The sequence below is a fragment of the Drosophila santomea genome, chromosome 2R, assembly GCF_016746245.2.
Source record: "Drosophila santomea strain STO CAGO 1482 chromosome 2R, Prin_Dsan_1.1, whole genome shotgun sequence".
NCBI lineage: Eukaryota > Metazoa > Arthropoda > Insecta > Diptera > Drosophilidae > Drosophila > Drosophila santomea.
This window is the reverse complement of record NC_053017.2, coordinates 8661723-8686514: the sequence shown is the minus strand read 5'-3', so window position 1 is coordinate 8686514 and position 24792 is coordinate 8661723. Positions and strand designations below refer to the sequence as shown.

The 24792-nt window shown below is 49.0% G+C and overlaps 1 protein-coding gene across 30 annotated transcripts in view; it reads right to left on the bottom strand.

Annotated features, from left to right (window-relative positions):
- The window catches only part of LOC120445966 (microtubule-actin cross-linking factor 1), a 68404-nt gene that overhangs the window by 6186 nt on the left and 37426 nt on the right, over positions 1-24792 (bottom strand). For 10 of the 30 annotated variants that reach the window (XR_005615798.1, XM_039626687.2, XM_039626672.2 and 7 more), the window contains 11 exons: positions 14150-24644; positions 12470-12616; positions 4931-12408; positions 4816-4827; positions 4325-4550; positions 1731-3690; positions 1501-1675; positions 1199-1258; positions 841-885; positions 388-459; positions 63-237 (listed from right to left, as the gene is read on the bottom strand). Coding sequence is in view for 29 of the 30 variants with exons in the window: in XM_039626687.2 (XP_039482621.1) it covers positions 63-237; positions 388-459; positions 841-885; positions 1199-1258; positions 1501-1675; positions 1731-3690; positions 4325-4550; positions 4816-4827; positions 4931-12408; positions 12470-12616; positions 14150-24644 (20845 nt within the window). In the remaining variant the exon portion in view is untranslated. The remainder of the gene's footprint in view (positions 1-62; positions 238-387; positions 460-840; positions 886-1198; positions 1259-1500; positions 1676-1730; positions 3691-4324; positions 4551-4815; positions 4828-4930; positions 12409-12469; positions 12617-14149; positions 24645-24792) is intronic. The other 20 variants (XM_039626698.2, XM_039626695.2, XM_039626699.2 and 17 more) reach the window with 8 other exon arrangements.

Here is a 24792-nt window from a genome sequence, read left to right as displayed (position 1 = left end):
AGTGGATATCAATATTTAGTTAAAAATTATGTTCTAAGTGAGTATTATTTGAAAATACTTACGCGCTTACGCCAATCGTCCCAGCTGAAGTTGCGGGCACGTTCCACATCCTTCAGATACAAAAGATGATCGTTAAGCAGCCGCTGACGCTCCCATGAGAGCATCCAGACATCGCGCCACTTCGTCCACAAAAGCTTCGCGCGTGACGAGCGGAATTCCAGTTCCGGTCCAGAGGTGCTATATTAAAAAGTGATATATATATTTTAATAAGGAGTTCTTTAAGCTCGAGAGCATTACGAGTAAAAACCAAACTAAATACAAACAATTGTACTGGACATGCACAGATTGAGATGATATGGATGGTTTTGGAGGATTTCGAGGACTTACCTTGGCGAGAATCGGGGCCCGTAGTGCGGCAGGCGATCTCTGTCGGGCGTGTCACGTGTGGGCGTGATACGACTGCTCAGAGATTTTGCATTTGACATAGACATAGGCAAATAAAGCGGCAAGATGCAAAGTTTTGATATTTGATATTCGAGCGGTATGAGCAACGTTTACGTAGTAGCGTAGTGTGTAGACAAGATGAAAGTAGAATCAAAAAGAGACAAAACAAAATGGTAAAGTAACGAACAAAATACGAAAAACACAGTAACATAGATAATACATGGATAATACAAATATAAATATAAAAGTTTATAATTATTTCGAATAGTTGTAGACGCAGCATTTCCAAAAGTAGTTGAAAAGTTGAAAACAAAAATTCGATTTAAGAATTTCGAAGTACATGCGGAATCTATCTATTCTTGAATTACAAAGAGTATAACCCCAATGAAAACTCACCTTCCCTTGCGGGCATTGAGTCCCTGGTCACGAGATCCCTTGAAGCTGTGAAGAAACATAAAAAATATCGTTATAGAAATGTGAATAAGTATAGTATGAAACAAGCAATAGGTTTAGCAGCAGTGATTAAGCAGGGTGGTTTTTTGAGGAGTGCTCGATTGGTATGAATTGTGCGTTAGCAGCTACGGATTTTAGCGCTACTTTGGGGATTTTAACAAGTAACTTGGGTGGTTTCGGTATATCAGATGTTAGGCAATCACTAAATCCATTCGTGATTAAATGGTGAGTAAGCACATTTGCCACCGGGCAAGTGGATGAAACGAGTAGCAAGCATTACAGTATAAACTTGCGGCCAAACCTTTGACGCCTCAGGGTGCCGTCGGGTGACTGCTCACGCAGATCGTGACTGGAGCCACGACTGTCGGTCGGTCGGTAGTTGGTTCATTGGTTGGTGTGGTTTTTGGATAGGCAGAGAAATAGGTGTGCAAGACGTTGCGGGGGTTTTTGATTGGAATATTGTAGCAATAAGGTGGTGGATACAAAAGAAAGTATATAAAAAGAAATTGGCAAAAATAAGTATACAAAATCATAATGTACAAAGGATATATACAGCAGAGCTACAATTTCGGCAGCAACTTGCGAAGCTATTCATCTACTCACACTGGCGTCTTGCCGCTGCGCGATGGCTTGCGCGCTCCTGGTGGCAACTGCCTTGGCTTGCAGGCGCGGTCCACTTCGTTTTGGCGGCGAGCCGTGTTTTCCATGAACTCCTTGTGGTCTTCGATCAATTTCTCCACGGGTGGAATCTCGTCCGGCAGCTGTTCGTGCTTAAGGTCTGCAGGGAATGTCATTTATAATCTATCTCAAATAATTTAATAATTAATACTTACTCAACAAGGTGCCCTCAAGTCCGCTGAGCCAAGCCAACAGCTCCTCAATGGTGTCGTCCAAGTCCTTGAGCGACTGCAGATGCTGCTCCAGCTTCGACTCGCGGTTGATGGCCCATTGGCGCACCTCCTCCCAACGCTGCTGGATAATCGAAAGCCAGTTCTTGATGATCGGAATGGCATCGGGATAGGCCTTGTTGATAATGTCTTCGGCGTACTCAAATGTCTCGGACTTCTCACGCTCGCGCACTCGCAGATCCTTCATGAACTCCATGTGGATGTCCATCATTTCACGGGACACCTTTTCATCGTCAGGGGCATTCTTGGCATATCGAAGCTTGTGTTCGGCATGATCCAGCCAATCAAATAGAGCCTGAACACGGGCATTTAGCTTCTCGGCATCAACAAGGGCCACCTGGAGACGCTCGCCGCGTTTGGCGACGGCACTCTTGACCTCCTCCCAAATGGACTGCATCTCATCGAGCTGACGTCCAACTTCGGGATTGTTTCCAGATCGCTCCAGGTCGCGACCAGTCTTGAGCACTCCTTGCATTTGCGCAGCGCGCTTCTGCAGATCCTGCTCAATGTGCTTGTGATGCTCGCACAGACCTTGGACCGTCTCCAAATCTCCGTGAACTGGTCCATTTTCGTTCAGGCGGCTCTTAGCCTTCTTCAACCAGTCAAGAAGCTCACCCAGAGCATCGCTAAACTGTCCGGAAAGGAGCAGAGCCTCCTCCAGCTTCCGCTGGCGGTCGATGCTCTTGGACCACACTCGAGTCCATTGTTCCTTCAGTTCGATCAGCATTTTGTCCAACACTGGACGATCGCCCTTGGGGGCTCGCTCTAACAGATTCTTTCCGGTGCGCATGGTTCCGTCGTAGACCGATTGCTTGGCACCCAGCTGACGGTGTGTCTCCTTTAGCTTGCTAATGTACTTCTTGATCTTTTGCGGTTCCTTGGACGCAGTGGCTTCCTCGATGATTTGATCCAGCACCTGCTCGGTTTCCTGCAGGTACTGCATCATGCCACTCCAGGCGTCGTTGAACTCGCGAGCCTCTTTGTAGCCGTGATCCAGAGCACGAGTGCGTTCAGCGGCCTTGCTCACCACTCGTTCCCAACGATGTTGCACAGACACGAGCAGGTTCTTAATCAAGATCACGTCCTGCTTCTGGCTGAAGTACTTAAGGTGAGTTCCCTTCTTGTCCAGCAGCAACATGGCTTCGCGATGAGTGCTCACATCCTTCTGCAGTACCTTGTGTTCCTCCATCTGGGCCTGAATGGTTTCCAGGACGCGTGAGACGGGTTCGGCATTGGACAGCAGCTTTTCAGCCTGGGTCAGCCATTCAACAAAGGCTTGCAGTGTGTCATGGAACTCGGTGGCTTCTTTAAGTGCAATTTCCAACTTAATCTTCTTGTCCGAAGCCCGCGATACCACCGCATCCCAACGTTGCTTCAGCGTGCGGAGTGTATGCTGTAAATTGCTGGAAGAGACCTTCATCTGGTTCTGACGCTTGATGTACTCCTGGCCCTGGGCCTGAATCGTCTCCACCTTGGGCCTGTTTTCATCCAATTCGTTGTACACCTCCATGAAACGTTCCAGTTGTTCAGTAGCAGTCTCGGGAAGACCGCCCACAGGCTTGCTAGCTCCAATCACAGCATCTACATCGCCCAGCCATCCCAGAATATCTTGGACCTCGGCGATATATCCGTGAGCTTCGCGTAGAGCCTCCTCCAGTTCATGCTGTCGGTCGCTGGCCTTTTGCAAAAGCTGCTTCCACTCGTTGTTCAGTTTGCGCAGTTTCTCCTGGGTGGTAGAGGCCTCCACAGATCCCTTCTCGGTTTCAATCAACTGTCTGCCCGCATCGTTCAGTGTGTCCACTGAGTTCTGGTGGGCCTGAATGTCGTTGGCCAGCACCTTTAGCTTGGCCAGTTCAACCTCCAGCAGTTGTGGATCTCCAGGGATCTAAAAGATTATGGAATGTTGAAACGATTTGTTGTTTACAAGAAATATATAATGGGTGTTTTTTTTAGAGGTATAGAACTTTAAGTTGGCATTACTGTTCAAGATGGCGACCGATTTAACAGCTGTCAAGTGATTTATTCTCAGTTTGGTTTGGCAATTCGTCATGCGTGCTTACAAATTCCAACTCGTGCAAGAATTGAAACCAAACGATCATCAAGCAAGGCGTAGATTCGTCGAATGGGCCCAAAACGAGATTGCTGTTGTTCCCGATTTTTCATAAGCCTCCAAGATCTTGTGATTTAACACCGCTAGACTACTTTTTGTGGGGCTATGTAAAGTCATTGGTCTATGCGGATAAGCCACAAACGCTAAACCATTTGGAAGACAACATTCGCCGTGTTATTGCCGATATACGGCCAAATATTGGAAAAAGTCATTGCAAATTGGACGTCCAGATTGGACTACATCCGAGCCAGCCGTGGCGGTCATATGCCAGAAATCATATTTAAAATGTAATGCCACAAGATTATCTTTCATGTCAATAAAATTCATGTCAATCGAATAATCCATCGTTGTTTTATTGCAATTTAAAGTTCTATACCTCTAAAAAAACACCCTATATATAGTTACGTACCGGCTTCAGTTGGTCCAGAGTGCTGTCGGTCTTGTTGATCCAGACCAGCAGCTCGTTGAGGGCATGCTGGAATTGACCCAAATGCAGCAGAGCGTGCTCCAGTTGCTTTTGGCGCTCGACCATGCCACGGAGTAGGGCCTCCCAGCGGCGATTGACCACCGACAGGGGTTCGCGGATCGATGCCGCTTGCTCGGGTGAAGTGCGTTCCGTCAGTTCCACAGCTTGTCTGTAAGATTCATTAAACAATTAGCCAAAGAATTCACAAAACTTGCAGTGTAACAAAAGCAAGCGCAAAAACATTAAATGGCAAGTGTTTTGTTTTGTCATTGCATGCAACTGGATAAACTGTGTGCAATCAAAATACATGCTAGGCTCAGCTTGGTTCAAACATCCCAGAGATCTTAAATCTCTGCAGTTGCAAGCACTTAACAGTAATCAATATTCACAACAACAACGCACGAACGAATTAGACTTTTTTGAAACTATCTTGCCTTTTGAGACCTCTGCCAATTCACAAGTTGAGATAGACACCACGGCATTGGAACATTAGATTTATAAATTTGTATTGATTCGATTGAATAAGAAAATATATCTAAAGAACCGTACCTGTTTAATGCTTCTACTTCAACCATATGCGGATCGACTTCATCCTTGAACGACTTGAGTTGTTCAATCTGTCGCTTGACGGCATCAATGTCCGAACCCACAGCTCCCAGATGGGCAAACTTGTCCTCGGCCTTGGTCAAGAACTTAAGAAGGTTCTGCAGTGTCTCGTGGAACTCCATGGCCTTCTCCATGGCATCGATGAGGTTCTCCTCGCGCTTGGCATACAGCGCTGTGATGTTGTCCCAAGCGTTGTCCAAGTCCTCGATGTGCTTCTTGACCTCTGGCTTGTCGGGCTCGCCGCACATGTTCATCAGGTTGCTACCGTGACGTCGCACTTGCTCGACCTCTGGTTTGGTCTGGTCGATCTCATGGCGAATCTCCTGCAGCGCCACCTGTTGCTTCTTGATGTCCTGCGGCTGGGCCGCTGGTGGCTCCTGGCAAGATAGGGTCTCCTCCAGATCCTTCAAGGTCTTCATCACGCTGTTCAATTGCTTCCAGAAGGGCTCGGCTACGTTAAGGATGTCGTCCAACGAGCTGCCGCGCTTCTTGGTGGCGTTCTGCACATCGTTCCAGAGGTTGTTTAGCTTCTCCAGCTTAGCCTTGATGTCACGGACCGCGGGATCAGCTTTGTTGCCCGCCTTTGCGATAACATCGTTGGCCGCACGCTGCACAGCACTGAAGGCATCCTGTCGCTTATCCAGATCGTCCATCAAAGCATCATTATCTTCGATCTGCTCACGTATCTTTTGCGGCAGAGCGGACAAGGGATCTAGTTGATTGACCTGATCCACGGTGTTGGCCAAAGCACGTAGCATGCCTTCCAGCTTGTCGGAGAACTGGCTGGATTCCTGCAGCGCACTCTCGAGCGCCTGCTGCCGTTCGCGGAGTTCCAAGCGGAGTGCGGCATAACGGGCATTGTCCGTGTCCAAAATCTCGTTGATCTTCGCACTATCATCATCGGCCACCAATGCACCCAAAGCCTCACCAGTCTTGTTCAGCTTGTCTAGCAGAGGCTTATGCTCGGCTATGGATTGCAAAAGACGTTCGTTCTTGTCCTGCTGCAGAGTGATCTGGTCGGGGCGCAAAGCAGGCATGCTTAACCGCGAGATCTGTTGTTCCATGTCATCCAACCAGGCGGTCAGTCCCTGATGGGAATCGGCAAAATGCTCGGACAGAGGCAGAGCCTGTTCCAGGATGCCCAAGCGCTCGCTGCACAATTGAGCAACGGTGTCGACGATCTCCTTCAGATCATCCAATTTCTCACGAAGAGTGGCAGTGTTCTCGCTTTGTGGGGACTCGCGGAGCACCTTCTTGGAGGCCGCCGTTACATCTCGTACACGTCCCTTCTGGCTGGAAATGTCATCGTTGATGGAACGATGCTCCTGCAATTGGGCACGCACCAACTTGGGCTCCATGGCAGGCAGATCAGCTTCGCGAAGTGTAGTGTCCATTTCGCGGAACCACTCAAGAAGTTCATCAATGTCACCAGTTACTTCCTTGGCGCGCTGGTTGCTCAGGTGTAGACGCTCCGCCTTGCGTTGGATTTGCTCTACAATGGAATCGAAGCGACGGTTGTCCCGGGTCACAATGCTCTCAATGGTGGCAGCACCTTCTCCCGGGGACAGCTGACACAGCTGGGGTCCCACTTGATTGATGCTGTCCAGAATAGGACGCATATCAGCTAATTCACCTTCCAGCCGAAGCACATCAGCTTGACGTGGCTCACTGGGAGCAAGAGCAGCCTCAGCACTTTGCATCCATTCCACCAAACGGTTGTGAGCTTCATGGAATTGTTGCACTAATGGCAGTGCATTCTGTGCACTCTTCAGCAGATCTCCACCACGATTGGTCAAATCACCATAGCGACGTTGTAGGGAGTCTAACTTGTCCTTCAGTTGGATAGCCTCATCGTTGGAGATGTGCTTCATGAGCTCGGCTCCGGATTCCACGGTTGATTCCACATTTGAAGCATGCCCGGCAATGTTTTCGTTAAGCTCCAGCAGATGATCCATCTGTTCCAGCAGCTTTTCAGCGTACACGGGAACTGACTTAAAGCGCTTCAGCTCCGCTTCCATACTTTCCATCCAGGCTACCAGATCCTGATAACTCAAGACCAGGTGACGCAATCCCTGCCGGGACTCGGCTAGCAGAGCTCCAATGTTGTCGCTGGCATCCACCAATCCTGTGTACCGCTCAGTCACACCGCGCACTTTCTCGCCCAGATTAACGGCCTCCTCGTCGCTAACCAAATGCATCAGCTGGGCGGCCACATCAGCAAGATCGGAAAAGTCGGGCTTCTTGCCCAAGATTTCGTCATGCAGACGATCGTGTTCGCGGATACGCTGCTGGATCTTCTCTTCGTCGGTAGGTATCAGTTCCATTGCCTTAACAGATCGCTCTGTGTTGTCCAGCCAAAGTTCCAAGGGACTGATCTTGTCATGGAATCGCTTAGCCACCTCCATGGCTTCCTCAAGGTCCAACTCACGTTGCTCGGCACCGTCGGTCAGGGCATCGAATCGCTTCATCAAATCGTTCAATTGTTTCTCAATGGAGGCACGTTCGGAGGGTTCACAATGATTTGCCACTTCCTTGCCGAGATTGGCTAGGGAGCCCATAGAGTTCTGGCGATCCAACAGCATTTTCTTCAGGAACTTTTGCTCCTGCAGCTGTGCCTTTACCACCTTATAATCAGAGCTGGGGGGCTTCTGATTAGCCACCATTTCTTCGGTGTCACTGAGCCACTTGGATAGACCAGCCAACGCCTCCTGGAACTTTCCAGATTGCAGCAGAGCCACATCCAAACGGCGATCGCGCTCGTTCATTCGCTCCTTCAAATCGTTCCAGCGGTCGTTTAGTTTTTCCAGATCCTTCTCAATGGCCGTGGTGGAAACACCACTGCCAGCCGAACGCACTAGGTCTCTGCCAGCAACATTTACTTTGTCCACATTGATGGCCAGCGGTTCTACCTTGCGCTCCCTGAAGTTACGGAAGTCCTCTTGTTGGCGGCGAATCTGATCCAACTCCGAGCCCACGGGCTTCATGCGCTTGAACTCATCGCTTACGTCTTGAATGTCATCCAGAGTTTGAGATTGATTGTCGTAGAATTCGCGGAGTGCTTTCAAAGTGGCCTGAAGATTATCCTCGTGATCGCGAACTCGGTTGTCCAAACGACCCAACGTCTTTCGCAGGGTTGAGATTTGCTCTCGGGTCTGGGTGGTGTCTGCAGCGAATCCTGCATCTACCAAAACATCTGCGGCACGTTCTGCATCCTCCAAACGACCAACAAGGCGATCCAATTTGTTCTGGATCTTGCCAACATCGTCGATTTGCACTTGCACAATCTTGATTTCACGGCCGGGCGGTGAAAGCTTTTCAATCTCTGTCTCCAGATCGTTCAGATCAATGCCCAAACTCTTCATTTGTTCGTTGAATTGGGACACTGCGGTGGCTGCGGATTGCAGTTCTCCACATCGATCATCCAGGCGACCCTGTAACTCGGACATGCGATCGGCCAGACCATCGACTTCGCTGGTCAAATGGTCAGCATCTCCGCCAGCAGCCCTAGCCTCAGCACTGATATCCTTGGCCAAAGCCTTCAGTGACTGCAAAGGCTTGCTCAAGTTAGTGAGCTCCTCGCGTATGGCCTTAACACGCTCCAAGAGTTTTGGATCCTTGGCAGCTCCACCGAGAGCATCGTGGGCAGCAAGTCGATCCTCGCAGCGACCTAAAGAATGATCCAGGTTTCGTAACTCATCATTAAAATCGCCCAAGCGACGCGAGCAGTTCTCAATTTCATGAGCACGGGCAATAAGATCATTGTTAAGTCGCTCCCAACGATCACGGATGTCCTGAAGCTCCGCCTTAATGGGCTCCTTATCGATGTCGCAGCTGGTGAGGAATGTCTCTCCCAACCCCTTGGTGTTTTCGAATTCGCCGGAATGCTTCCATACTTCGCTACGGAAGGTCTGTAGATCACGTAGACGAGTCTCCAGCTTAGCCTTGGACAATACGCCGGGTGTAAGATCAGCCAATTTATCCTCGGCGGTGCGCAGCCAGGCCAGGAATGTCTCCGAAGTTTGCGAGTACTTCTTGCAGTGCTCCATGCACGTCTGTAGTCGTGTGTGACGATCGACGGCTTCACGACGCAGTTTCTCCCACTGCTGCTGGATGCGATCCAAATCACGCTTAACTCCGCGATCCTGCTGGCGATCGGTTAGATCCTTGCCCTTGTTGATTAGCATAATAACCTCATGCTCACGGGCCATTACCTCACGGTAGATCGGCTCATGGGTGTCGATCTGGTGCTGCAGTGTTGGCTTATGAGCAGAGACCAGCAGCCTGTCGGTCAAGTTAGAGAGCTCTCCTCCCAACCAACCAAGAGTCTTTGAGCAATTCTCGGCAAAGTGGCGGCCATCCCGGAGGGAAGCCTCCGTTTCTGCCTTCTTTGTGTCCAGTTTCTTCTGGAGCGCCAAATACTGCTTCTCCAGAGCTGCGACACGAGAGTTGACATCGGCACGCGAGGCGGGATCACCCAGAATATTGCACAAGGTGGCGGCGGATTGCTCTACATCGGCTAACAGCGGGCGTTGACCCTCAAGCTGTCGCTCCAAGTTTTCGATCTTGCGTAGATTCTCCTGGTGATCGCCATCGGTGGGCAAAGAATCCAGATTATCGCTAATGTTTTGCAGAGCCTCACGCAAGCGATTGACAGCAGCGTCGAACTCCTTGGAACTGTCAGCTGCACCGCCCAAACTATTGGCACGGTCGTCTAGCTTTCCAACTAGATCATCCCACTTGCCCAGAATGTCCTTCAGCTTAGTTTCGACGGCCTGGGCATCGGGTGTGCCGGCCAAATGGTCGACAACATCATGTCCGAGCTCCTGGAAGTGCTTCAGTTGGGGTTGCTGAGTGCGGAATTCCTCGCGAAGCACTTGCACCTGTTGCACCTGGCTCTGGACCATACGAGGATCAGAAGAGATGGGTCCCAGCACGGTTAGCATACGTTCCTTACTGTCCAGCCAGCTCTTCAGATTTCCATGGGTGTCCAAAAAGTCACGCAGCTTCTCAGAGAAGGCTATGCGGTTCTTGCAGATGTCATTGAGATTCTTCCACTTCTCTTGGATGCTATCATTCTCCTGGCGCAATTGTTCGGCGCCGGGCACATCGGACTTGCGGCGGAGGATATCCTTCACCTGAGCCTTGGTGGTATCAAGAAGGCTCTGCTTCTCGTACATGTCCTCAAGGATCTTGCGCGCCTGCTTAATGCAGCGCTCTGCCTCGTCCTTGTTTGATACGGACTCCTTGGGTAATTGACGCTGAATGCGCTCCAGGAACTGAGCTAGTCCCTTTAGATTCTCGTACTGCTTGCGTAGCTCCTCGTTCAGGTTGTCCAGTTCGTGTTGGCGATCATTGAGGCGCACGCCAATCAGCCCGTAGCGATTGTTGATCTCGCTCAGCTGCTGCTGCACCGGAGATAGCTCAGACAGCTGGAAACCATCCTGGGAGGATCTGCGGCTACCGAATCCACTGGAACCAGTCGATAGTGGCGACAGAATGCCTCCCTTGGTGGGGCTGGGGCTTCTAGCGTCTCCGGACATGCGGCGCAACGGACTGGCCCGCTTAATCGGGCTATAGGTGGAGCGTTTGCGGGCAGGACTCTCTGGGCGGATCAGCGCATCATACTGTGCTCCAATATCGTTAATTTTGTCAATAGTTGGTGCATAGTCGCGGTAATCCTTGCATATGGGCTTTAGCTCGTCGTGCTGCTGCTTAATTTTGTCCAGATCGATAGCTACCGGCGGAAGGCCGTTAACTCGCGCTTCAGTGCTGGCCAGCCAGGATAGCACCTGATCCTTTAGACCCTCGTAGGCCAGCTGCTGCTCGGCCTTTTGCTTGGACAGCTTGGCGCGCTCATCGATGCTGATGTTGATGTTGCGCCACTGAGATTCCAGTGCCTTGATGCGATCGCGCAAAACTCCAGTGTCGGTGACATCTCGCAGGCTAATTAAATCCTTGCCACTGCGCACGCAATCCTCAAACTGTGGAGCCAGTTGGTCCTTTTCACGGGACAGTTCGTTCATACGGCGAGCCAACTCCTCAGTTGAAAGCAGGCTGGTTTCACGGCTATCTAGAGCCTCCTGTAAGCTGGCCATACGCTGCTCCACAGTGCTGATTTCATCCAGATACCTGCTTAATCGGTTGTAAACGTCATCTAAGAATTCACCACGCTTGTTGGCCTTCTCATAGAGCTTCTCAAACTTGACGGTCACATCGTTCAGATTCGATTCCACCTTCTTAGCAATGCGGGCATTCGAAGCGCTGGCAAGCAGATGTTTGGCTGAGACTTGAACGCTGTCAATGCTGGCCTGGTGGGATTGTAGATCGGCTAGCAAGACCTTGTGCTCGCGGATCTGCTCCTGCAGACGCTCCTTGATAAGCGACGCGGGTCGCAGATTCAACTTGAATTTATCCTCGGCCTGGTTAACCCATCCCACAAGACTGTCCAAGGCATCCTGTACGCCCTGCGATTGCACCAAAGTCTTGTCCAGAGTTTTGCAATGCTCGCCCAGATTATCCAGCAGCTGCTGGTAGTTGTTCTTCAGATCGGCAATAGGCAGTTCCAACTGATTGATCTCCATTGGACTAAGTTGGCCACCAAGGCTGCGCAGCAGATTATCAAGAGCCTGCTGCGCATTGTCCACCAAACGACCACTAGAAAGCAGCTCATTGTGTAGAGCCTTGGCTTCGTTCATCTGATCCTGTACTCCCTTAGGATCGCCGGCAATCGGTTCAGAGATAATGCGCGAAACACGCGGATGCACACTCCTCAGCCACTCGTTAGCCTTTTCCAATGCATCCTGGTACTCACGCTGGCGTCCACCCAAACCAGAGACGCGATCTTGCAGAGCGTTTACTCGGTTCAACAGGTCCTTGTATTGCGCCGAGACCAGCGATACCTCTTGGCGTATGGGACTCTCGGCACTGGACAGTGGCTCAACATGAGGCAAGCGTTCGGGCAGTGAAGTACGGAAGTCGTTGAGTATGGCCAAGAACTCCTTGCTCTCGTCCACAAACTTCTGTGCGGCCATTGTGATGAAGCGCAAATCGGCCTGGTGGCCAATCACATCGCTGACAAACTCCCGAACCGAATCGGCCTGAGAGGGAAGACGAGTCAGGTCGGACAGGGAACGCTCCTTGTCCTCCAAAGTGCGTCGGGCGACTTGCAACCAATCGGAAAATACATCCAACTCGCTGCGCAGTTTGGTGAGCTCATCTCGACCTGCTTCCAGGCGGCGGAGCAGGCGCACGGTGCGATCGTTGACACGATCCACTCGCGAACGCAACTCCCGGCCAGAGTTCTCCAGAGTGGTCACTTCGGGGGCAGACAAAACATCACCACCGGTGAGCACGATCTGACGGATTTGCTCCAAACAAGTGGCTACTGGCCGCTGCTGAGACTCGATCTCATCCTTGATTTGCTGTTTAAACAGGAAATATATTATTAAAATTCGTAAAGTATAATTTTATTATAGTACCAACCTTAAGGGCATTAATCTGGTTACGCAACTCATCGATCTTTTCGCGAGGTCCGCCGACACTTGAGATTTTCTGTTCCACAGTGGTGACCCATTTCAACAGATCGTTGACATTCTCTTCGCACATGTTGAACTTCTCGAATACTGCTTGCTATATATGACATATTATGGTTGGGGAGCGCAAAGCAAACAAATTATTAGAAAACTTGTAAGAACAGAAATGACTTCTTAGCTTGATACGGGTCGCTATAAAGGGATTTATATAGAGATTTTATAGATATCGTATAAATGTCAATAGATAAATGGAACACAAAATATATATAATATAGAACACAAACATAGCTGGAAGAAACACATTTGTTTGTTGTAGATATTGCAAGGCAAAGACTTAGGGCAAAGCGGTTTCATAACAAGCATAAAAATAGTATGAAGTATATAGGCAGTTAACATAAACCAAAGCAATAATAAAGACATACAAACACCAAGGTTCACTACTTTGGGTAACGAGCACTACTGGGGACTAGCAACTACGAGTTGTTTTACTTTTAGTATGCACTAACTACGGTTTAATGGTTTTGTTTTTTGTTTTTGGGTTGGTTTCGTTTTGTTGGATTTTTATATTGGTTAGTGTTAATTGTGGTTTGGGTTTATTGTTCAAATTAAAACTGCAAACGAAATAATATGTAAAAAATATTCATATATGTATGCTGAAAATAGGTAGAAAATTGGTATTTAAACAAGATTTTTAAAATAATAACTAAAGCCTGGGCTATTGCATTGAGGCTAAAAAAGGAAATTGAACATTACTCCAATACTAAGAGGTAAATAGAGACTAGGTAACTGTGGGGTGTTCTGGGAAAATCCCACAAACTCAGCCGGACCAGTTTTTAACTGTATATTAAAGTCAGTTAAGAAATGATCCGATCCTACATAAAATACTGCCTAGGATACTATTGGATATAGGAAAAAGAAATAACAAGAAATAGATGAGTGCGAGTTCGAATGAAAAAAGTTTCGTATGCTAGTGTTATAGACAATTCGATAGAATATATATAGAGTATTGCATATGGTGTCCTATTGCCGACGTCATTTATGCGGAGGAGTATGAGACATAACGCATTGCTCTTCGGCTTGATAAAGCGCGATCGATGGAGTACGATATTTATGGATGCATGTTTGTTGGATGTGATCTGTGATGTACTTGCTGACTCTGATTGCATTATTGTGGCTGCTGTCGCTTGAGAATTTAAAACGATCTCAGCGAAAAATACGTTATATAGAACATAAAACTGAATGCCATGCGCTGCAATATAAGAGATTTGCAAAATAATAATAAATATGATTTGCAAAGTAAATTTGCAGAATGCTTCTTATTTTTTTTCATTGTGGAAAGCTCACATCTTGGTTAGTCTGATGATAAAGAGTTTGAGATTTAGGTAGAGACAGAGATAGACAGAGAGAAATAGAAAGACAGCGCGCTGATCAAAATGTCTTAAAAAAATCGAAATCAATATCAATAGTACAATACCAAACATGCCACGAAAAAAGCTTTTAATTTAGAATTATAATAATTTTGCTGTAATTTCTTGCAGTAATTCAATAATTTCTTGCATTCGCAATTCCGTATTCGAGATCGGTGTTGATAGAAATTGAAAGAGTACACCTGAACTGATCTGAGACTTACCCTCTGTTCTGCCGGCAGGAGCAGACCCTTCTCGGCGGCCTTCACTAGGTCGATGTTGTTCTTCGGCTCATTGGCGTCGGTCAGGCGTCCCTCGGTGGCATCGATGAGCCCACTGCTAATGGCAGCCGTCAGTGGGACAATGACCCCAGTGCTGGGGTCACGCACCACTGTCGACGAAGGATCGACCAAACCTGAGCCAATGGCCTCGGCCAGCGTGAACTTGCGGCGCCGGATGATGTCTGGATGCATTTGGAAGGGATCAACTAGGCAGCCATTGGTTGGGTTGTACAAGTTAAAGGTGATGGCTTCTAGCAAACCGAATGAGCGCTTAGGCGTGCAGATCAGGCCACTTTCGTAGGCCTCTTGCAGGGTGCAGAGCTTAGAGGTCTGGGTGTTGAGTACGTTCGCCTTGTTGGCATCCATTAAGCCTTTTCGGAAGGCCTCTGGCAAACGGACCAGCTTGGCCTTGGCAAAGTCCTTGACTAGAGCGGAGTCGGGATCCACCACACCCGCACTGGCGGCCTCCTTGAGCGTGTATACCTTGGGCGTCTCGATGACAGTCAGCGAATCGTTTGCGCTATCGTCGCTGGCTGATGCCGCTGGTGCGGATCCAGGTCCACTCGCTGGCACATAGGTCAGCATTCCGGTCTGCAAGTCCAGGCTTTTGGACTCGGCCGCCTGGTCAAAGGTGACCGGTTCACGTACGTAAACTATTAATGTGGGATCGAAGGCAAAGAACAGGGCCTTTGGATCCACAAGTGTGCGCTTGGTGGTGTCCACGAGACCGCGTTCCACGGCTACCGAGTAAGGCAGGAACTTAAAGCTATCGAAATCGCGAACGAGCGCGGTCTTGGGATCGATTATGTTGTAACGAATGGCCTCTTCGAGAGACATTTCACGAGGTTTGCTAATCACAACGCTCACCGGTGTTTGACTTAATAGTTCGACGCTATCCTGGCGACGCACCACGTCATTGCGATCGGTTAGTGGCCGAGAAATGGTAACTAGAATTCCGCGCGAAAGTGCCACGTCGTAGTTATAAGCTGACTTAGACTTGGGATCAAATACTCTACCCTTGGTCACATCAATATCCCCGTTCTCAATAGCTTCAGTCAGCGGCAACTCCTTACCAGTAAGTTGGTTTTTGAATACGGTAGTCGCGGGGTCTATGAAACCCGAATGTATGGCTTCGATTAAGTCGAGATATTCACCGGTTGTTGGATCGCAGAATTTGCCTGTTTCGGGGCGATAAAGTTGTTGGCGCAAAACGAGTTCAAGGCTGAGAAGGCGACGATTGGAAACAATAAAACCCTTGGCCCTAGCTGCCTGGAGATCTAACTGTTCCTTGCCCAGATTGTAACAACCCCTAGAGTCATCAATTAACTGCTCCTTGATTGCATTGGCTAACCGAAGGTACTTGCCGGTCTCGTGGTGTTTGACTAAGCTGGATGACAAGCTTACTACATCCTCCACGCATGCTTCGTTGAGATTAAGTTTGCGATTTGTGACTGGATGCAGAACCTTACGTGTGGAAGTTTCATAGAAGCCCATCGACAGTAGTTCGTACAGACCAAAGCCGGCGTTCTCGATGTCCACAATTAGGCCCAGGCTTAAGGCCTCGCCCAAAGGAACAAACGAATTGCTTCCCGGCTCCCGGAAGACACCTTCCCTTCTATTAATGATGCCATTCCTACAGGTCTCGCTAAGAGTGTACATCTGCTCTGTCTGCTCGTCGAAGTAGCAGGGTAGGTGAGGATTAACCACGAAACTGCGCATGCTCTCGAGTAATGTAATTTGGCGACCAGTTCTGGGATCGCTTAGCTTTCCGGTTTTGTCGTCGAATAGTCCCTGATGAATTGCTCTCTGAATACTGATAGGCGCGTTGACATCCATTAGGATTCCAATATCAAAGGCGTGCTTAAGGGTCATGGTCTGGTTGTTATACAGTAGCTTGGAATTTTGGGCATCGATAATGCCGGTGTCTTTAGCGTGCGTTAGGTTCAGCTGCTTGTACAGACCAGTCTTGAAGTCTCTGATCTGCACACTATGCTCGTCTAGTAAATTAGTGTTGAGGGCCTCGGCAAAGTTCAGCTTCTCGCCCGACTTCGGATCGACAAAGTGTCCATCCACCTCATCGTAGACATTCTTCACCACAGCCTCAATAAGACGTAGTGGCTTCTTGGCTTCAACCAAAATACCTCGATCGAATGCTTCCTTAAAGTCAATCGAGTGATCATCGGCATCCCTCACTGTACCATGTTTACTGTCCACGATTCCTGTCTCGGTGGCCACCCCAAATGGAATGATCTGTCCCGAACCCACATTGACGACCGTCGAATCGGGATCGAGGATGCCTCTACGAATGGCACGTTCAGTTGTGAGCTTCTCGCGGGTCACCGTGTTGCTAAATTGACCAGTCTTGGGGTCGTAAAGACCACGGTAGACAGCATCGGGCAAACTGCGCTTTCGCTTGGGCGGGATGAGAATGCGATTCTCTAGGGCTTCGTGGAGGGACAGTTTTGTAGAGGCATATGGGTTAATCACATATCCCTCAATCGGGTCAAGATAACCCTTTGCGATCGCTTCTGTAATGGAAATAATAGACTCTGTCTTGGGATCAAGCAACACCAGCTCCTCGGGATTAATGAGCTTCTGGGCAATGGCGGTCTTCAAGTCCAACTGCTTGTCGTCGATGGTGAACTTTGCTGTTGAAGGATCGTAAAGACCACGCAGCAGACAATCGACCAGGGACAGTGGCTTTTTGGTGCTTATAAGGTAACCCTTTACGAAGGCCTCGTCGAGACTAATGTTGGGCGAACTCAGTGTTCCTCGAACAGTGTCCAGAAGACCCACCTTGGCCGCCTCCTTGCCGGGCAAAATCTTATCGTGATCGACATCCTTGACTAACGTCGTTTCTAGCTCCACAAAGCCCATTTCAATAGCCTGCTGAAGAAGAATCTCCTCGCCGGTGACAGGATTAAGGACCTTGCCAGTGCTGGGCGTGTAGTATTCCCGTTGAAGTAACTCTGGCAGGCTCCAGGTGACGTTGTCGGTTTTCAGCAATCGCTGTTGTACACCGACATCGAAGGGCACCAGAGTGTTGTTCTTATTGTCTTTGATTTGACCCGTGGCGGGCAGCACCAAATCGTCTTCGATGGCCCAATCCAGCTTGACTTCCTTCTTTGTAACAGTGTCCACAATCAATGATATTTTGGGGTCAACTAAACCAATTTCAATTGACTTCTGAACATCAACTTGATTTTGACTCTCTGAGTCGAAGAGTTTTCCCGTCTCGGGGTCGTAAAGACCTTTGCGAACGGCGGCTTCCAAGGAAATGGGTTTGCGTGCACCGGGCACTAAGAAGCCCAGCTGGAAGGCCAGCTCCATGGGAATTTCTTTAAGGGTCTGAATGTCTATCACTGTGCCCGCCTGCATGTCTACCACCCCCAACTCAATTGCCATACGCAGTGGAATCACCTCACCGCTGACTGGGTCGCGCACCGATATCGACTGAATGTCCAGCTTGCCACTGTTGATGGCCTCAACAATGGAGCAAACCCGACCGTCGTCAAGAACCACCTGTCCTGTCTGTGTGTCTATTGTCACGTTCTCGATGCCCGATGGCTTTTGCTCCTCGGGATTGGCTCGGATAATCCATTGGCGGTCAATGCACTCGAAGAATGGGATTTTCTTGCCTGTCTTGGGATCGACCATGTGACCTGTGTGCCTGTCCAGAAGTGGACGCTCCAAAGCTGCTGTAAGAGTCTCGTATTTGCCGGTACTAAAGTTTTTCACCAAAATAGTTTCCGGGTTAAAAACATTCATGTCAAATACCAGCGTATGGAAGGAAATCTTCTGGCCAGTACTAGGATCAATAAAGTATTGATTCTCGGGATCATAGATGTTAAGTTCATACAGATTTTGCGGCGTCAGTTCCGTGTCTGCGTCTACCAGGTAAGACACCTGTTGCAAAACAATTAGTTTGTCGTCAATGATCTGTACTTCGTCTAATGGGCTCAGCTGCTCCTCCTTGAGTAGTGTGGAAACGGTCTGCGATTGCTGTTCTCCGTCTACTATCACCTGGCACTCATCGGGGCTTATCAATTTTTGGGAGATGGCATCGCCAATGGCCAGTGTCCTGGGCACTTCTCGCTTCACAGAAATATCCAACAATTCAGTAGGCAGTGTAACTACGTCCCGAGCCTCATCATCGGGAGTGCCCTCACTCGTGGATGTCGTTGTAGTGGTAGTCGTAGTGGTGACTTTGGTAACTAGTGTAGCGGTGCTGGTGGAAATTATCTCTGTTGGTAATTCTTCCACTGTCTCGGTCACAACTTGTGTTGTAGATTGTTCTGGCTTTACTGTCTTTTCTGTGGTCAGGGCATCTACTAAAGCCTTGCCCGCAAGAACTGGTGCTCCTACAATGGCTAGAGCGCCGAGTTTGGCTGCATCCTTGACATTCTGCAAAATTTTGCTGCCACTTTCCGCTGGCTGTGTGCTCTTCTCTTGCTCTATGAAATCGACAATTGATTGATGTTTTTCCGGATTTGTCTGCGGTTGAACAATTTGCTCAAGATCACTCGGTTGATGTAGTTTTCCTTCTTCAACAATGGTTGTCTTGGTGGTAATAGTCTCTGTTGTTTCAGATGTGCTAAATGGTTCAGCTGGGATAGTTTTCACCGGCTCCTGCTCCGGCGTTTTTCTTGCGGTGTCTACAATTTCTACAGGCTTCTTATCATCACCTTGAGTTTTCTGCTTAATCTCTGTAGGTTGAACTGGGGATGAAGGCACCGTTTCATTCAAAGGCGTTTCCTTTACTGTGTCTGTACTCTCCGCCTGGGGCAGGGCTTCTGCACTGCCTAAAGATGTCGTTGTTGTGATAGTTGTTGTTGTCACAGTAGTTTCTGTGATAGTTGGTTCTTCAACAGTGACAACTCTTTCTTCAAGCACTATTTCACTAGTAGGTTCAGGCCTAGTGGTATCATCGCTCGTCTCATTCACCTTTACCGGTTTTTGGACGGCTGGTTCCTTAACTTGCACATCCACAATGTTCTTAGATTTGTTAATTCCAGTTACTTCTTCGACTGTAGGATGCTCATCGACTGTTTTTACCGTTGTGGTAATAGTTGTGATAGTTTGTGAACTTGTAACGGGCTCTTCAATTTCTGTTTTAATTTCGGTGATCTTGGTGTCTGAAACTTGATCAACGAATGGAGCTAGTGGTGCCGTGAAGGGAGGCTCAATTTCCGAAATCTCTTCCTTTTTAGCGGCTCTGGGCATTGGCTCTGGCTTTGAAGTAGGTTCAGCTGAATGTTCTTTCTCACTGGTTGGTGCAGGGGAAAGATCCTTTGATGTTATCTGTGCTAGCTGTGTAGTGTTTTCCTTGTATTCCGGCTCAGGAGTTAGATCTTTCTTAACTGATTTGGTAAATTCTGCATTTGGAGCTGGTTCGGGAGTTTGTTCCTTTTGAACGGGCTTGGGAGATGCCTCCGTTTCAGCTGGCCTGGAACTTGTGTCTTTTGGAACCTCCGGCTCATTCTTTGCTGACTCCTCGGAAGTTTGTTCTTGTGATATCTTTTCTGGAACAGTATCTGTTTTATTAGTAATCACTGTGGTTATGGTTTCAGTTGTCTTTGAAACCTCTGTTTTATCTTCTGGCACTTTACTAGGCTCGACTACCACCGTATTCTCCTTAACTGTGGTCGACACGTCCTCCACCACTACTGGCTCCTGATTTCCGGTTTCCGTTGTGGTACTTGATGTTGTAATTGTTGTTACTGTTGTGGTGGTCAGAGTGCTTGTTGATTCAACTTCGAAGGGATCTCTTTTCTGTGGCAGCGTATTGGGCTTATCCTGCTGTTTTTCGTTGGCAATAAAGTTGGCAGTCGTGGAGCTGATAAAGTTCTCCGTTTCACTGAGGAGACTATCCACCTCACTTGGCACTTGTTGCGGCTGTAGCTCTTTGCGTCGCTCCTGTTCAATGAAGCTGGTTTGAGGTTCATTAGGTTTTGCAGTGGTCTTGGCATCTTCCGTGGGAGATTTCACAGATTTAATTAGACTTTTAACGCCACTTACGATAGCACCTCCGGCAAGTACAGGAGCTGCGATTACGCCCAGTGCACCCAATTTGGCGGCATCTTTCACATTTTGCAACGTCTTCGATGGCTCCTTGCTGGCCTTTGTCTCGATTTCACTCACAATTGGAACGGATGTGTCCTTGGTGGATTGCGTAGTGCTGACTACTTGCATCTCTTGCTTGCGGGTATCCGAACTGACCACCACTGTCTGGGTGCGCTCTTCCACAATTACAGTTTGATCGCCGCTGGTAACAACGGCGCCAATCGAATCCGGACTTTCGCCGGCCGCTGCTTTTGTCTCCCGAGTTGTGGATTCTTCGCGCAAGATTCCTAGCTCCTTAGCTTTCTCCAAGCTGCACACCTCGCCGGTGCTAACGTTTTGAACTTCATTGTTCGAAATGAGAACGTAGCCTTGAATAAGCTCAATGGTTTTAGTAGTCACCGTGTGCACAGCACGCACCGTCTCCATGATCTCCGTTTTGGGAATGGGTTTTTGGGTAATCACAAAATCTGAGAGATTTTTTACCACCAGAATACCATTTTCCATAGCTTGTCGAAGAGGTATACGTTCACCAGTGGACGGAACAGTCAGGGTTTGGGAAGCCACATCGATGAGGTCTCGCTCCAAGGCAGTCACCACCTCGATAGCATCGGGCTTTGGTGAGTATGGAATGGACATGATGAAGTTTTCTTCGATGGCTTGCTTGATTGGAAGTGCTTTCTTTGTACTTGGGTGCAGAACAACACGCTTCGACGGTTCCACAAGGCTCTTTTCCACAGCAACGGGGAATATCATACCCACCGGAGGAATTTCCACCTTGGATTTTTGCTGATCGTAGCTGGGATCAAAAAGCTTCGCTTCAATGGCTTCAGTAATGTTAAGTGTCTTGTTCTTATAGCTGAATGTGGAATCATCTGCATTGATAATGCCCTTGGTGATCGCCTCCTCTAAAGTGCATTTTTCGGGCTTATGTAGTTTTGAATGCGGATCCAAGACCTCGCAAACTATGGCCTCATGGATGCTAAGAGGATAACCACTCTCCGGATGCACAATGGTTTGTGTTTGCGGATCAATTAATCCCTGACCTGCCAGACGCGGCACAGATAAGCTCTTGGCCAACGGCATGAGAATATGGTTAGTTTGCTCGGAATCAATAATCTTCTGCTCCACTGCTTGCCTCAAATTTAAAACTCTATTGTTCTGAGGATCGATGACCTGACCGCGACGTCCATCAATAAGTCCCGTGTTTAGCGCCTCAGTTATGTTAACCACCTCTCCTTTGGGATTAGTAAAGTTACTTGTGTTTTCAAGTATTTCACAGGTTTCCTCGTCGATGATTCCCTTACGTAAAGCATCCTTCGGCTTGAGAATGACCTTGCGCATTCTCTGGAGGACTACAACCTTGTCCTCGACCGTTGTCGGTTCACTGTCAAAGGACCTTCCGCGATGCAACTGATCCCGAGAGACAATGCCTCGCTCGTAAGCCACTTCCACTGGAATTTGCTCACCAGTTCGTGGATCTGTGACGAAACGCACAGTTCTTAGAGCTCCTTCGGCGGCAACCAATGGAGCACCTGCGACACTCAATAGTCCCAATTTAGTTGCTGTGATCAAGTCAACAGGTTGTCCCTCAGAATCGAGAATAGTGGCTGTCTTGGGATCGTAAATGGAACGCGCTATCGCCTCTGTAACGGAAATGGGTTGCTTGGTTGTCGGATCCACAATTTTAATTAGCTGCTCATCCACCAGACCCTGACGAGCGGCTTCGAAGATATTTTCAGTCTCTCCGGTTTGCGTGAAGATTACTAGGGCAGTGGACGGATCATAGATGGCGCCCGGTGCAATTTGTAGGGGCTCTGGAGAAGCTAGCTCTCGTTGGCAGGTGAGCACCTCTACAAACTTGGGCGGGGCATCCTTCAGGGGTGTGGAGACCTCCAACACATCCGGAATGTTGTTTACTTTAGTGATGCGAAGTATTGTCTTTTGGTTGGCACCTCTTGTAGCCGGCACAGTTTCCAGAATGATCTTACTCTCGTCAATGGCACTGCGCATGCCCTGCACCTGTTTTCTGCTATTCGTATAGTTGCCATAACTGTCCAAAATATCACGTTCAAAGGCGGACTGCACGGAGATTTTGTCGCCAGTGCTGGGATCAATTACGGAAAGCGATAGATTGTTAATAATCTGCTTGTTGATGCACTCCTCAAAGTTAACCAATCGATCAGTGCCTTGCACATGGAATACCCCAGTGTCTGGATTAAACAGGCGCTGCTCAATGGCGTCCTTTAATCGCCATCCTCCTGGAGGCAGCTCCATGATCTGACGCTCCGTTACGTTTTGTTCGATATAGCTGGACTTTTCCAAATTGATAAATTCGGAGACCACACGATGCGGCTTTACTAGTTCCTGGGAAATTGGAATCTCCACCGACTTCTCGACGTACTTGGTGTGCTGTGTGTTAAGCTTAATGGGCTCTGCTTCAGGTATGATTTGTTTGGTCACAATGGTTATAGTGGATTTTGTTTTTTTCCTATTTGTTGGCTCCGGAACTGTTTGATTGCTATCGGGAACTAACAAGCCATAGTTCAGGGCCTGCTGCACTGAGTAAATATTGCCCGTTTTGGGATCTTTGAAGAGCTGTCTCTCCTCGTCAATGAAACCTTGCCGCACTGCCTCCGTGAAGGTGAGCAGCACACTGTCGACTGGCTCCTGGGAACCAGCTCTGATTGTCACATAACGATTGATCGTCCGCGTCACTGTTTCCGTGGTCAAAGTGATATTGAGCAAACTACTCAGTAGGAGAGCACCCTCGGGTGTGATAAACTTCCGCTCAATGGCGGTGTCTAGGGGCACTGTCTCCCCGGTCTTGGGATCCAAAAGATAACCAGTCTTCGGGTCAATCAGATTGTGATAGACCAAATCAAAGACGCTAAGCTCAGTTCCACTGGCATTTTGAACACCAATGCCGCGGCTAAACATCTCGTACACCTCCTGGCGCACCAGTCCCTCGCTAACAGCCACCTCTAGTGGCACCAGACTATCCCTACCCGTCTCTAAGGCAAAGCCCGTGCTCTTGCGACGCAAAAGGTCACGAGAGAGGGCCACATTAAAGCTTACATAGTCATTGCTCCTTATATCCTTGAACCCGTCAATATCGAAGATCGAACGCTGCGCCACCGAGCTAATCAGACCGCGTTCCACCGCCTCTGGAATGCTGATCAGCTCACCGGTCATAAAGTCGCGGTACTTGCACTCTGCCGGCAACACGATGCCGTCGGCAATGGCCTCCTGAAGGGTGACCAATTCACCCTTACGTTTGGTGATGCACTTGAGCAAATTACCGTCGAGTACACCGGCCTCGATGGCCTGCATAATGCTCAACTTTTCGCGTCGCATGGGACTCGTGATCTGGGCCTGTTTATCGAGCAGGTTCAGATCGCAGATGTCCTTTAGCGTGTACGGTTTCACGATCAACTGACGGTTGCGCGCCTCTGCGAAGGTTAACTTCTCCTTGGTCACCTCGTTCACGTACCGACCCGTTTTGGCATTCAGAACGCCCGACTGCAGTGCCTCCTGCAGTGTGATCTTTGTATCGCGTTTCGCGTCCACCACTTCGCGCACACTCGCATCTATTAGTTGATTGGCAATGGCCGAATCCAGCCGGAACCTGTCGCCGGAGTTGCGATCCGCTATCCAGCCGGCGCCATCGACCAGGCCATGCGCAATCGCATCGCTTAGGCACAGCGCATTCGACTTGATTGTCACCGACTCGTGCCGGATGAGGTAGCCCCGCTCGTAGGCCTCCGCCAGGCTGATCGTCTGTCCGGATTTGACGCGATACAGGCCGGTCTTGGTGTCCACACTCCCCGCGGTAATGGCGTCGGCAATGTTGCGTGGATTCTCGGGAGAGCCCAGCTCCCCGGACGCTTGCTCTACGGTGACCGTGTTGTTTACCTTGATCCGCTTTTCGGCCGTCTCGTAACCGGATTCCGCTTCGCTAATCTCGCGCTGAATAACCTCCAGGAGCGACAGCTCCCGTCCGTTAGCATCTCGGCCGGCACCGGGCTCAAGCAACTGCTTTGCCAGCTGCACGTCTATCAGTCCTTGGTCGGCAGCTTGTTCCAGCGTGATGCGGCGATCGCCCACCAGCATCTCGCCAGTGCGCACGTCCAGAATGCGAAGCTGGATGGCTTCCCCGATGGTCAGAACACGACCCGTACGCGGATCGCGTATTCCGGCTATATCCAGCACGGAATGGCCACCCAGCTGTTGCGAGCGCTTGAGCGTTCGGATTTCATTGAATTGGATCTGCGATTGAGGCAGGTTAGCGGTGCTAACCTCCTGACTAGCGGCGTCCAAGCCATCGCTACAGTAGACGCTCTTCGTAGAGCTTTTCGTTGTCTTCGTTGAGCTGATTCTGAAAGGATTGGATTGTAACCTTATTAGTGCTGACTAGTGTTGACTCATAATTTGAAAACAAATTTAGATATGAAGAAACATTGGTTTAGATAAAGTAATGTATGACTGAAAATCTACATAAAAAATTATTCATAATTCAACGACTT